General features: G+C 46.6%; 1 protein-coding gene across 1 annotated transcript; it reads left to right on the top strand.

Moving 5' to 3' along the window:
* Positions 1-3,433: 3,433 nt before the first annotated feature.
* Positions 3,434-10,578, top strand: LOC133340291 (protein-glutamine gamma-glutamyltransferase K-like). Its single transcript, XM_061548402.1, has 5 exons — positions 3,434-3,589; positions 8,237-8,420; positions 8,776-8,921; positions 9,438-9,574; positions 10,174-10,578. Exons 3-5 carry the CDS (start codon positions 8,874-8,876, stop codon positions 10,307-10,309), a joined length of 321 nt encoding a protein of 106 aa, XP_061404386.1. The 5' UTR covers positions 3,434-3,589; positions 8,237-8,420; positions 8,776-8,873; the 3' UTR covers positions 10,310-10,578.
* Positions 10,579-11,889: the final 1,311 nt, after the last annotated feature.

The raw sequence follows: 11,889 nt of genomic DNA, 5'->3' as shown, positions 1-11,889 counted from the left end.
GGCATGGGCACGTTAGCTCCTCCCAGTGTAAATCCTGCCTTCATTCGCATCGTGACGGACGCCATTTGACAGGGATGGTGGAAAAAACACCATGGCACATGACAAGTGAAGTGCCTCATACGCAGGTAGACACACATCGGACAGATACGCTGACACCCACACACCCACGCAAGACAACACGATTCCTCACACAGCCTAAACACCGTGGTAGAACGCGCAGCAGCGTTGGTCTCAGAAACTCATCCACCGCCATCTCTGTTTACATTCGCTCAGCCAATGAGAGTGACGAACGCTCTGGGACAACCAGCAACAAACCCCCGCGATTCAATAATGACGATGTATGGTCACGAGTACATTAAAAAAATCGATAATTTTGTCAATGTTGTTACAATCTTTGTTATTCAGTATTATCACAGTACGCTCTGAGCCACGCAGCGCTCGCCAGTTTTTAAAAGACACCCTGGTCCGCCGACGTGTTTGCTCTTCCTTGGTCTCTCTTTGCCTTGTTTTCATATTTTAGTGAGCATGTTAGCCCCAAAATGTCTGGAAAGAGGCCTGTAAATGTGTTAGTGCTGGAAATGAGACCAACAGGTCAAGGAAAAGTATCACTTAGAATGGTAACATGCAAGTGATAATGCCGGTCGAGGTGGGTGAGCATCAGGCGAGTACATTACATAATACTTATTGATAATAAAAAAATGTATATTTGTTTTGATACAATGTTTACCATCTGATTTATTACTGTAATTAAATTGCGCTGATACTGACACCCCAATGAAGCCCTCATTTATTGTTCATGAGAGACAACGCTGTTGGGAAAGCATCCCCATATGTACAATGGTATAATAACCCTTTAAGCGCTTATTCGATGAATGCCTTTATTATGATGAATGCTCACTTCTCCATCTACGCATCTTCAGCGCAAAGCGAGGACTGCCTGTATTAATTCCATACAGGTTTGCAGCGGTGGCCTCCACTCCAGCCTCGCTTTGACTCCGCTCTCTTGCCAAGTACAACTCTGCCATCAAAACGCACCTCCACTGTTGACAAATTCAGTGTCTCCTGTGTGGCTTTCAACTGTGGTATGCTGAAGGATCTCATTGATGCTCTTGCCGACCCAGAGAAATAAACACAGGCCACCTCGCAGCGACAAGAAGTCCATGCAGTAATGACGTAACAATTAATCACGTAGGCATTGCGCTACCAGTATTATTCATAATAAAGGTTTTTGGGTTAGATCGCGTTATTATAATTGTGTCGCAACCCTCCACCACCCGACACGTCCAATCAGTAGAAAATGTGTCACGTTAACAAAACGCCAATTAGTTACTTCTTCAGCCCACCGGTGTGTTTGAAGAGTGAATCCACAACATTTAGCATTTGAGTACGACGTTTCGCTGGTAATTACATCCAGCATCTTCGGGCGATTTGCCAGAATAGTGAAGCCACCCACCTGCTTCCCGTCTTAAACAGTGCAGGATGACGTCATCATCGTTGAATCCCATCAGGTTTTGAGATCAGAGGCGGAGGTGTGGGGGGGTATTGTAATTGTATAATAAATTAGCAATCATATTCTTTGGGTCGGCATCCTTTTTAAATCCTTTATATTAAGTTCGCTTGTTTGCTTGCGTGCTCGCGTGCTTGCTTGCTTAAGACCGTGCAAATCTTTCGGTCGTTTTTTAACCCACTTCCCGTGATCCAATCGAGCTGACATTTTGCACACAGACTCGTTGTGCGAGACAATTAATGTTCGTGAAATTTTTTTTCCAAAATTTTACACTGTTTAGGGAAAACTAATTAAATATTTAATTACCAATTGCTTAATACTGGCAGACAATCATCTGACCCATAGGTGGCAGCCATCTCAAGCGAGAGGACGAGAGGACTCTAGCCGCCACGCATATAAAGGATTTATAGTGAAAAATTTTGTTTTTACGAGTTATACTTGTTAAATCCTTTATATTAAGCTTGCTTGCTTGCGTGCTTGCTTGCTTACGACCGTGCAAACCTTTCGGTCGTTTTTTAACCCACTTCCCGTGATCCAATCGAGCTGACATTTTGCACACAGACTCGTTGTGCGAGACAATTAATGTTCGTGAAAAATTTTTTTTCCAAAATTTTACACTGTTTAGGGAAAACAAATTAAATATTTAATTACCAATTGTTTAATACTGCAGACAATCATCTGACCCATAGGTGGCAGCCATCTCAAGCGAGAGGACGAGAGGACTCGAGCCGCCACGCATATAAAGGATTTAGAGTGAAAAACTTTGTTTTTACGGGTTATACTTATTCCTGATGCCGACCGCTTGTGTTGTGATCGAAACGTCGTAGGTTTTTTGTTACTTTTTCTTATTTTCTTTGAAGATATCTACGTGACTTTATCAAAAGACCCAAAGAATATGAATTCTTGCAGTCACGAAAGCTTTAAGGGGCCGTCCATAAATGACGTCACGCACATCGGGAGGGGGGCGGGGGGATTGAGAAATGTGACGTCACATCAAAATGCGCAACTTTAAGGGAGGGGGAGTAAAACATCTGCCAAAATCGCGTGACGTCATTTATGGACGGCCCCTAAGTCAAGATTAGTAATGTAAATACAAGCGAAACGTCGTACTCAAATTCTAAATGTTGTGGATTCACTCTTCAAACACACCCGTGGGCTGAAGAAGTAACTAATTGGCGTTTTGTTAACGTGACACATTTTTTACTGATTGGCCGTGTCGGGTGGTGGAGGGTTGCGACACATTTATAATAACGCGATCTCACCCAAAAACCGATATGAATGACGTAACAGACATTACAGTGGTGACGTCATTGGCTCCACCCTATGTGGGCGGAGCCAACCCTATATGGGCGGAGTCTACGGCTCGTCCTTATCGCGTCACCAAATACCACGTGACCCCCAGGCACAGCTGCTGGACAACGGCAGTTGGTCCGAGATGCTGTCACCATGGCAACGCAAACAAGGACCACCTTGCCCAGAGAAAGCTCCTTCCGACTAAAATCCTTGATGAAACTCTCAATCTGTGATATTAAACTATGAACCTCCTTACCTACGTATCGAACATTCAATTTTAAAGTTAAAATAAAAAAAAAATCGATATATTTTTTCTCGATATGATCACGGTATTTAATTCGTATAACTCCGATCGATGCCGCTGAAAGGCAAGAGGTGGCGCCACTCACCTCCACTGTTGACGAATTCGGAGTCTCCAGCGTCGCTTGCAACTGCTGCGCTCTCTTGAAGAACCTCATAGTTCCTGTTGGGGGCGCAAGAGATAGAAGCAGCCGCTCAGCTCGCTCGCCCTGTCTTAGTGACGTCAAAGCCGGAGGTGACGTCATTGGCCCCGCCTACTGTGGGCGGAGCCAGAGCCCGTGAACCCCGCCCCCTCAGACACCCAATGGGGGCAGAGGAAGCTCCCTGCGACTTGAGACTCGGAGCCTCCTCGCCACGTGTCGAGAGTTCAATGTCGCAGTGAAATTCACTGACGAGGCGACTGTCTCTGGTCTTGGTGTGCTCCTTTGACTGTCGGTGTTTTGCCGTCTTGCCCAAGCTTGGATATGATGTTGACAAATCTACAGGAAGGTATGTGCTGCACAGTTTGTTTTTGCACTACATATTTATTTGTGACTTGATTACATTTTTTCAATCCTGACTCTAGTATCCTTTATTACATTTTGTTGTTGATGCAACCGGCTGACCCGCCCCTTCTGGACGTGTGTGAAAGAGAACGTCAAGCTCATGAGATCCCTCTGGGATAAATACGCGCACGCGTGTAGGTAGATGTAGCAGACACGAATAATTGACGATAATTCCAGATGTATGAAGTATTTTATTCGATGTTTCGTCACAAATCAAACATCGAGCATGAGCAACAAATATAACACTCCTGAGACGGACACCTCCCTTACTGACCTCGCCTCCTCACCCATCTGCTCGTTATCTTCACTCCTCAGTTCGTCCTCCTCACCTCGTCCTCACCCCTCACCTCGTTCTCCTCACATCCTCCCACCCTCTTCGTAGCAGGCACGTATAATCTGTTTTTTACCTATATAAATGTCATTTTGTGTCTCTGTCTGTGAGTGTTGACGCGCTTGCGAGGGATTTGGCTCTCAAACGGTGGGGTTCGCGTAAACCAGGCATGTCCAAAGTCCGGCCCGCGGTCAGATTTCATACGGCCCGCAGCTTCGGTCTTATAATGTGTAATTTATAATGTGTAATTTATAATGTGTAATTTATGGCTCGCTAGCTCTGTCAGAATAAATAAATTCCTCTTTTCACCACACGGTGGCAGCACCATTCTAATGCTATCTGGCTCTTGAATAACTTCTACGGTGACGTAATACATCACAACGATGTGAGGTGGCTGTTCCTTGATCAATCTGAAATTTAGTGTTTTGAACGGTAACATCTGTCACTATTAACAGTGAAAAGCCTAAAGCACACTAATGCACTTGGACTTATGGCACTTGTTTTATTAAACTCTTGAATAAGATTTGGTTATAACTGTTGATGTTATCTACCTGTAGATGTGACACAAACTATTTCTTTCTGAAAGATCTTGTAAAAGACAAGGGCAAAATTCACTTGTTTTAAAGTTTAATGATAACAGACCACTTTGCATTACTTATAACTCCTGTTTAAAATGTTCATGAGGCAAAGATATTTCACTCATGGAAATTTAAGGTATTCTATACAGTTTGTTCAATGTTATCTGACTGAATGAAAGCCAGAATTGCGTTTTTAGAGTTGTTCACGTCTGCCTGAGTGGCTTATATTTGGTTACATTGTCATTTGAAAAATTAAGGTAATTGTGACAATGATTTTTTTTTATAACAGTGTGTGTTTTCATGTAACTTTTGTGGCAAAAAATGTCAGAAGGAACTATTGGCCCCCGGGCATCTTCACTTCATGAAATTTGGCCCTCTTTGCAAAAAGTTTGGACACCCCTGGCGTAAACAAAAATTAGCCAGGTACCACGCCGGAAGCCCCGTGCTTGGCATAGGCGATTCCTTTTTCACGCCCTTCACCTTAAAATTAGTTAAATTCGCGTCTTTTGCCGATTTTTCTTTATTTTAAGAGAAAGTTTCGCGATTATTTATTGATTTCGCTTCGCCGCGCGCGGGCTGACAACGCAGCCAGCTGCACTTGCGCACAACGCGCACGAGGTGACCCCCCAGCAGCAATCCGCACGCGCCGTCGCCAAAGGTCAGGCGCACACTTTTGTATTATGTGCATTTAAACAAGACGTAAGTCGCACACATTAGTACTATAAGCATGAGTGTAATTACACTCATTCTTATAGTACTAATGTGTGCTCACATGGGTTGCCCCTAGCAACGCGCACACGATCGGCACGAATTTTAATTCGCCTCAAACATGCAGCAAAAACACACGGAACACGTAAATTATTCACAGTCGATGTCCTCTTCACCCCACCCCAATGATACCCCAATGCGTCCTGAAACTACTATAGAGCGCCCAGCCCCACAGCCTGCCAAGGTCACACCTCGGCCGGCTGGGAAATCTAGGCGAGGCCGGGGCTCTGCACGGGACTAGGCCTCACTACGGCACTCTGTCTGCTTACTACTTTGTGCTATAGATTCGATATATACTGCTATAAAGTCAGCATGTACTACTGTAGTGCTAGCAGGTAACCACCACAGTCACTATACACTGCTGTAATCATAGCAGGTACCACCACAGTCAGTATACACAGCTGTAATCATAGCAGGTACCACCACAGTCACTATACACAGCTGTAATAATAGCAGGTACCACCACTGTCACTATACACTGCTGTAATCATAGCAGGTACCACCACAGTCACTATACACTGCTGTAATCATAGCAGGTACCACCACAGTCACTATACACTGCTGTAATCATAGCAGGTACCACCACAGTCAGTATACACAGCTGTAATCATAGCAGGTACCACCACAGTCACTATACACAGCTGTAATAATAGCAGGTGCCACCACTGTTACTATACACTGCTGTAATCATAGCAGGTACCACCACAGTCACTATACACTGCTGTAATCATAGCAGGTACCACCACAGTCACTATGCACTGCTGTAATCATAGCAGGTACCACCACAGTCACTTTGCACTGCTGTAATCATAGCAGGTACCACCACAGTCACTATACACTGCTGTAATCATAGCAGGTACCACCACAGTCACTTTGCACTGCTGTAATCATAGCAGGTACCACCACAGTCAGTATACACAGCTGTAATCATAGCAGGTACCACCACAGTCACTATACACAGCTGTAATCATAGCAGGTACCACCACTGTCGCTTGCCCTGCTGTAATCATAGCAGGTTACGCCACAGTATCCACTGCTGTAGTTAAAGCAGCTACCACCACAGTATGCTCTGCTGTAATCATAGCAGGTACCACCGCATTAAGTATGCACTGCTGTTGTGAAACAATGTACCACCACAGTATGCACTGCTGTTATCATAGTAGGTACCTTGTGGATTGACAGATGCACAGATTAATATGATAGCGCATGAATGAATGAGTGTACAGCTGGACAGCAAATGAATGAACAATATTTTCTATCGCCATTGAAAAAAAACTAACACTGTAATCAATCACCCGATACGCCTGCTGAACCAACGTATCCTACAGGAGCATATGAGTGTGTTTCATACATTACCTGGGTGTTTGTTTCTTATGTATGATCGGTATGCGTTCTACGCACGATCCATATGTGATATTAAACAAGATATTTGCCTGCTTTCCGAATGATCTGCACGTGTTTCTCGCATGATGTCTGTTTCACACGTGTTCTGTGTGGGTGGCCGGGACAATCCTCGGCCGCCTTTGTCTCTCGAGTTGCGATGTGTACACATTGCACCGGATCATCATTTAAAGCCGACCTCTAGAGATCCAGGACCGGTTCAGATTATCGTCACTGGTGATGGTGGCCGTAAGCGGGAATCGGTACATTGGATTCATCATAACGCAGCTTTCTAAACCCACACGCTCACAAACAGGACTGCAACTCATCCACCTCGCGCATCTGTGCCAGAAACTTCCAATCGTGGAGCAACGCATGAATGAAGAGACCCGACTTCCCATCGGGATATGATGGCTGGCAGGCGGTTGTTGCTATCCCGCAGGAAGCGGGCGCATGTAACGCTCACCTGAGCGTCGCGAGGCGTGCCCCGCAGGTGGTATCACATGGGATGATGCATGTGCGTCCACGTCATGGCCCTTTCACGAGTCCGCTGCTGTATGGGGACCTCCCCACCACCACGACCTAGTGGATCGTTGACCATACTTCACCACGCTGGTCGGTGCGGGTTGGTTGCAGGTGTGGGAAGCGGGGCATTATGCAAGGGTTCATGTTGCTGTACTGCCCCTTTGCTGACCACGTGGCAATTTCCAGATTCATTCAGCAAGTGCGCAATCGCCGAGCCATGCGACAGCGCCCCCGGTTTGCCACGTGCAGCTCTCGTAGACGATGACAACAAACACAGCACCCTGCTCTACGAAGCCTGACAGTGGTCATGATGATGGCGGTGGTCGTGGTTCGTGTGGTACCCATCAGATTAACAAAAACTTAACATTTTTTTATTTTACCCGGTAAAGCTCAATGAACTATATAGGTGTTTCTCAGAAGCTACTTGGCAATCATAAATTATAGCTCAACGAAGTGGCTTATCACGTGGATATGTATTGCAGCCTCGATATCACAGCCAAATACAAACCCTCTGCGGGTAACCATGAGCCCGGGCAGCAGGGGGGAAGTGGGCAGATGGTCAGGGGCCAAGGAGCAAGGGGAGGATGGAGAAGGAGCAAGGGGAGGATGGAGAAGGGCAGCGGGGAGTGGGTCAGTGGCGCGGAATGTTCTTGTGATGCAAATGTTGACTGATATTTATTGAATACAACTAGAACAATTTACAAGTGTGCAATCATCGATATGATGTTGATTATAATGTTTAGCGATAATTATATTAAGATTAGGATATGCAGGAGATAGTGATGATAATGCTAATGTCTTTACGCATGGTGATGGTAGGGAACTATTAATCTGGTGATGGCTGGGGAAGTTGAAGATGGTGATGAGAGTGCTCCTGCTAAGTAGTGGTACTTTAGATGATGATTACGATGCTGCGACTATTGCTGTAGCTGCTGAAATAATAATGATGCTGCATCTGCTGCTGACAATGATGATGCCCCTCTCCACCCACCTTCGTCCACCCCCACAGGTTCCGAGGAGGAGCGCCGCGTGGTGGTGTAAGCACTCAGCCTGCTGAAGCGCGGGAGTGCAGAGAGGCGAACCCACGAGGTGGAGACAGGAGGGCCAGGGTCCTCCTGGGGGAACAAAGCGAGCGGCGTCCTGGCGGGGTCGAGAGGGCAGGAGACGCAGCGGATATTGGCAGGGCTCTGGATGTACGCTCCATTGTAAACTCCGATGAGCACCTGATTGTATCCCCCGACGGGGACCCTATTGGGGCCCCAATGGGCAGGGACCCAGGTGGGGACCCACTACCCCCCGAGGTGACAGTGCCAGTTCTTGAGGAGACTGCACTGGGCTGGGAATTATCGGCCGAGGTGCGCGTGGCGAAAACAAGCACGTGACACCGCGTGAGTGTGCGGGCCACGAGGCCACTTACACGGGCGTCAACCTGGGCAGGTTTGAGGAGGAGGAGGCCCATCCTGGAGCTGGGACCGCACGAGGGTGAGACGGAAGGATGGAGATGGGGAGGCTCTACGAGGGAATGTTTGTCTTTGTTGTCCGGCACAGAGCGGCGCGTGCTGGTGTGCGAGCCCCCGAGCGCGTACCTGCACCTGGCCGTGGACCACTTCGCACTCGTGCTGGTGGCGTGTGCGCCGGTGCTCGACATGGCGCCGAGATTGCACGTGACCCGTGTGCGCTCCCCACGCTTGCACGTGAGTGGCACATTACAACAGCATCAACAATAACAACAGCAGCAACAACTATACGTCTCAAAATTTATTTTGGGTATCATAAATCCTCCTCCACCCGACACAGTGGTGCGATGGTAGGTGGTGGTGTGTTTATAATGGCATGATGATGGTATAATGTTAGATGATGCTGTGATGTTAGATGTATGTTGAACTTATTTCGCAATGTACGTAGACACCAGTGCTTAACGGAGGTGTGTTTGCAATGGCATGATGGTTTAATGATGGTGTGATGATGATGGCATGATAATGGTGTGGTGGTAATTGATGGTGTGATGATGAAAATGCGAAGTTACATGAAAGTGTGATCATGATGATGGTGGTAATGTGATGTTCGAAGCTGTTTTTGTGTGATGGTGTGATAATAGTACGATATTCGATGATAGTGTCAAGATGATGATAGTGGTTTCATGCTAGAAGCTGTGCTTGTGATTGCCTGATAATGGTGCAGTGGTTAGATGGTATGATATCTCCCCACAGGTGATGGAGGGGACCCACGTGGGTCGCGATCTCTTCTCCGAGCTCTGCTTCACGAACCCCGTGGCACGTGCCCTGCACCGCGTGCGCGTCCGCGTGGAGGGAGCCGGCGTGCACACGCCGAGCAACATACTCGTCGGGTATGGTGCCGTCGTCACAAGTTCACGATCATAACAAGATCAAATAGAAATAGACGATGTTTCGGGCAACTACCCTTGTTCATAACACACGTGTTATCGATTGAACCAAACACATTTGCTATGAAGACGGATCATCGCCCGAAACGTCCGTTATTATATAATTTTCTTTTTAAGTCCAGGATGTTATTGACGATTGAGAGTTTAAATTTTTGCGCGCGTATGCACCACTGCTAATGCAATCTCACAATACTGTTCATGTGTTTAGTGACAATTATACCTGATGCTCACACTTTTGCTGATGATGATGATGACACGTGCCTGTATGTGTCTCTCGCTTCACGATAGTGTAGCGGTGAGTGTAATTTGTTATGCACCCGCGACCCAGTTCTGGGCCTCCCCTAGGTCGATTCAGCCTCAAATGACTCTGAGGCGGTGTATGCAAGCTTCAGCACTGGGGGTACAATAGGCGGTCAGACGTGCTGCCCACACCACCCGCTCGTGTGCCTGTCCCGGCCTTAACAGTTGCTCGCAGTACTTGCCCCAACAGTTTGCTATAGACTATACAGGGGACCTTTGTCTTTGTGTCTGTCTCGGCGCAGCAACGTGGAGGGGCACGGCTGCACGCGCGTGCCCGTGGTTCCCAAGCGCCGCGGGGAGCTCACGCTGATCGCGAGCCTCGACTGCACGGAGCTGCCGCAGGTGCACGGGGGAGCCACCTTCCAGTGCGAGCCCTGAGACTTCAGCATCACCACCATCATCAACATCATGAGTCAACCACCATCATCAGCATCGAGAGTGGTACCACCATGATCGTGATCGAGTGAACTATCATGAACGTGTTTATCATCATTATCATCAAGGTTGCACTCATGACACACAAAGTGCTTGCCACAAATATATCACAAATTCCTTGCTGATCTCGTCAAGGAGCGTAAACCATCACGAGAACTCCGCTCATCCTCGCAGTGGCTTTTGGATAGCCATCAAACAAAGACGGTCACTGCATCGCGCACTTTCAGATCCGCTTGTGTAGCCGTCTGGAGCACTCTTTCTTCCGATATCAGGAAGCCGCTGAAGCTCTTCACTGTTAAATGTAGATTGAACACTCATTTAGAAATGCGTTTTGTGTTTAGTTTGTTGTCCTTCCCCGCACCTCCGACTCGCGCAGTTGGCTGCGCACGGTGCGAAAGAAGTTCAACGTACATTTCAACCACGAGGATCGTGTTCATCATCATAAGATGATCGTTATCAGAATCATCAAATTGAATGGGGACCAAAAATCGTGACGGGGTGTGGGGGGTGGAGAATAATCATTACAGAGCCGATGTTATGCACAGACTTCAGGCGCGATAGACAAGAACGCTACCGCCGTGATGTCACTGGAATGCGGTTACTCATGAAGAAGGGGAATGACATTTGTTGATGTCGCCAGTGGCGTTTATTTAACCACGCGCATCGCCATCGCTTCCTTCTTCCAGTTCCTGCAGTTGTTGGAGACGACACCGCACCTTCGAGGTCTTTTGATGGTAACAGTCTGGCTCAAGGTCTTCCAATTGATCCTATTATATATAGATTTATATTTTGGCTTATTACAAAGTGCGTTACAACAATTATAACATAAGATGATGGGTTAATAAAGGGGCTGTTGTAGTTATGGTAGGACAGGTGTGAGTGGTTAAGAAGGGGTAGCTACAGGAGTTAATATAGGGGTTGGGGTAGTGATAGGGGTTGGGCTAGTTATAGGTGTTGGGGTAGTTTATTATTTTATATTAATGGTATCGTTCAGTTACGTTCACTTTGGCATGTAAGCTGAAGGATTTTGCTTCTTCTTCAGTCATTTTCAAATTCAATTTCCTAACAAGGTAATTGTTCCAATGCGACTATGAAGACCTCATACTTGCCAGCATGATACCGAATTTAATAATAATACAGTAATGTATTGTGTTAATATCGATTTAAGTTTACTCATTCTGAAGTAGGCCATCCAGTCAAAACGTCGAGACATTATCAGGGACGGAATAAAGTGATGTATTTACCCCTTTTAATTTAGTCTAGTGTATGAGCAATTTGTTTTTGACACATGAACCTGAAATACAGTTCTAAAAAGTATAAAGAGTAGCACCTAACTCAAGTCACGTACGTAACTTTACCGAAATAACCAAAGGGTATGGATTACTGTAGTCACGAAAGCTTCAAATCAAGATTAGTAGCACCTAAGTCTACCTCTTATCATGACGTACTACATTAATAGTAGTACTTCTTCTTCCTAGCGTTGTTCCCGCTGTGGCACAGGGTCCGCTTTTCGACATTGTCTT

Source organism: Lethenteron reissneri, chromosome 9 (genome assembly GCF_015708825.2).
Source record: "Lethenteron reissneri isolate LAM-NWPU_2019-01 chromosome 9, ASM1570882v1, whole genome shotgun sequence".
NCBI classification, from domain to species: domain Eukaryota; kingdom Metazoa; phylum Chordata; class Hyperoartia; order Petromyzontiformes; family Petromyzontidae; genus Lethenteron; species Lethenteron reissneri.
This window is presented reverse-complemented; position numbering and strand designations above follow the sequence as displayed.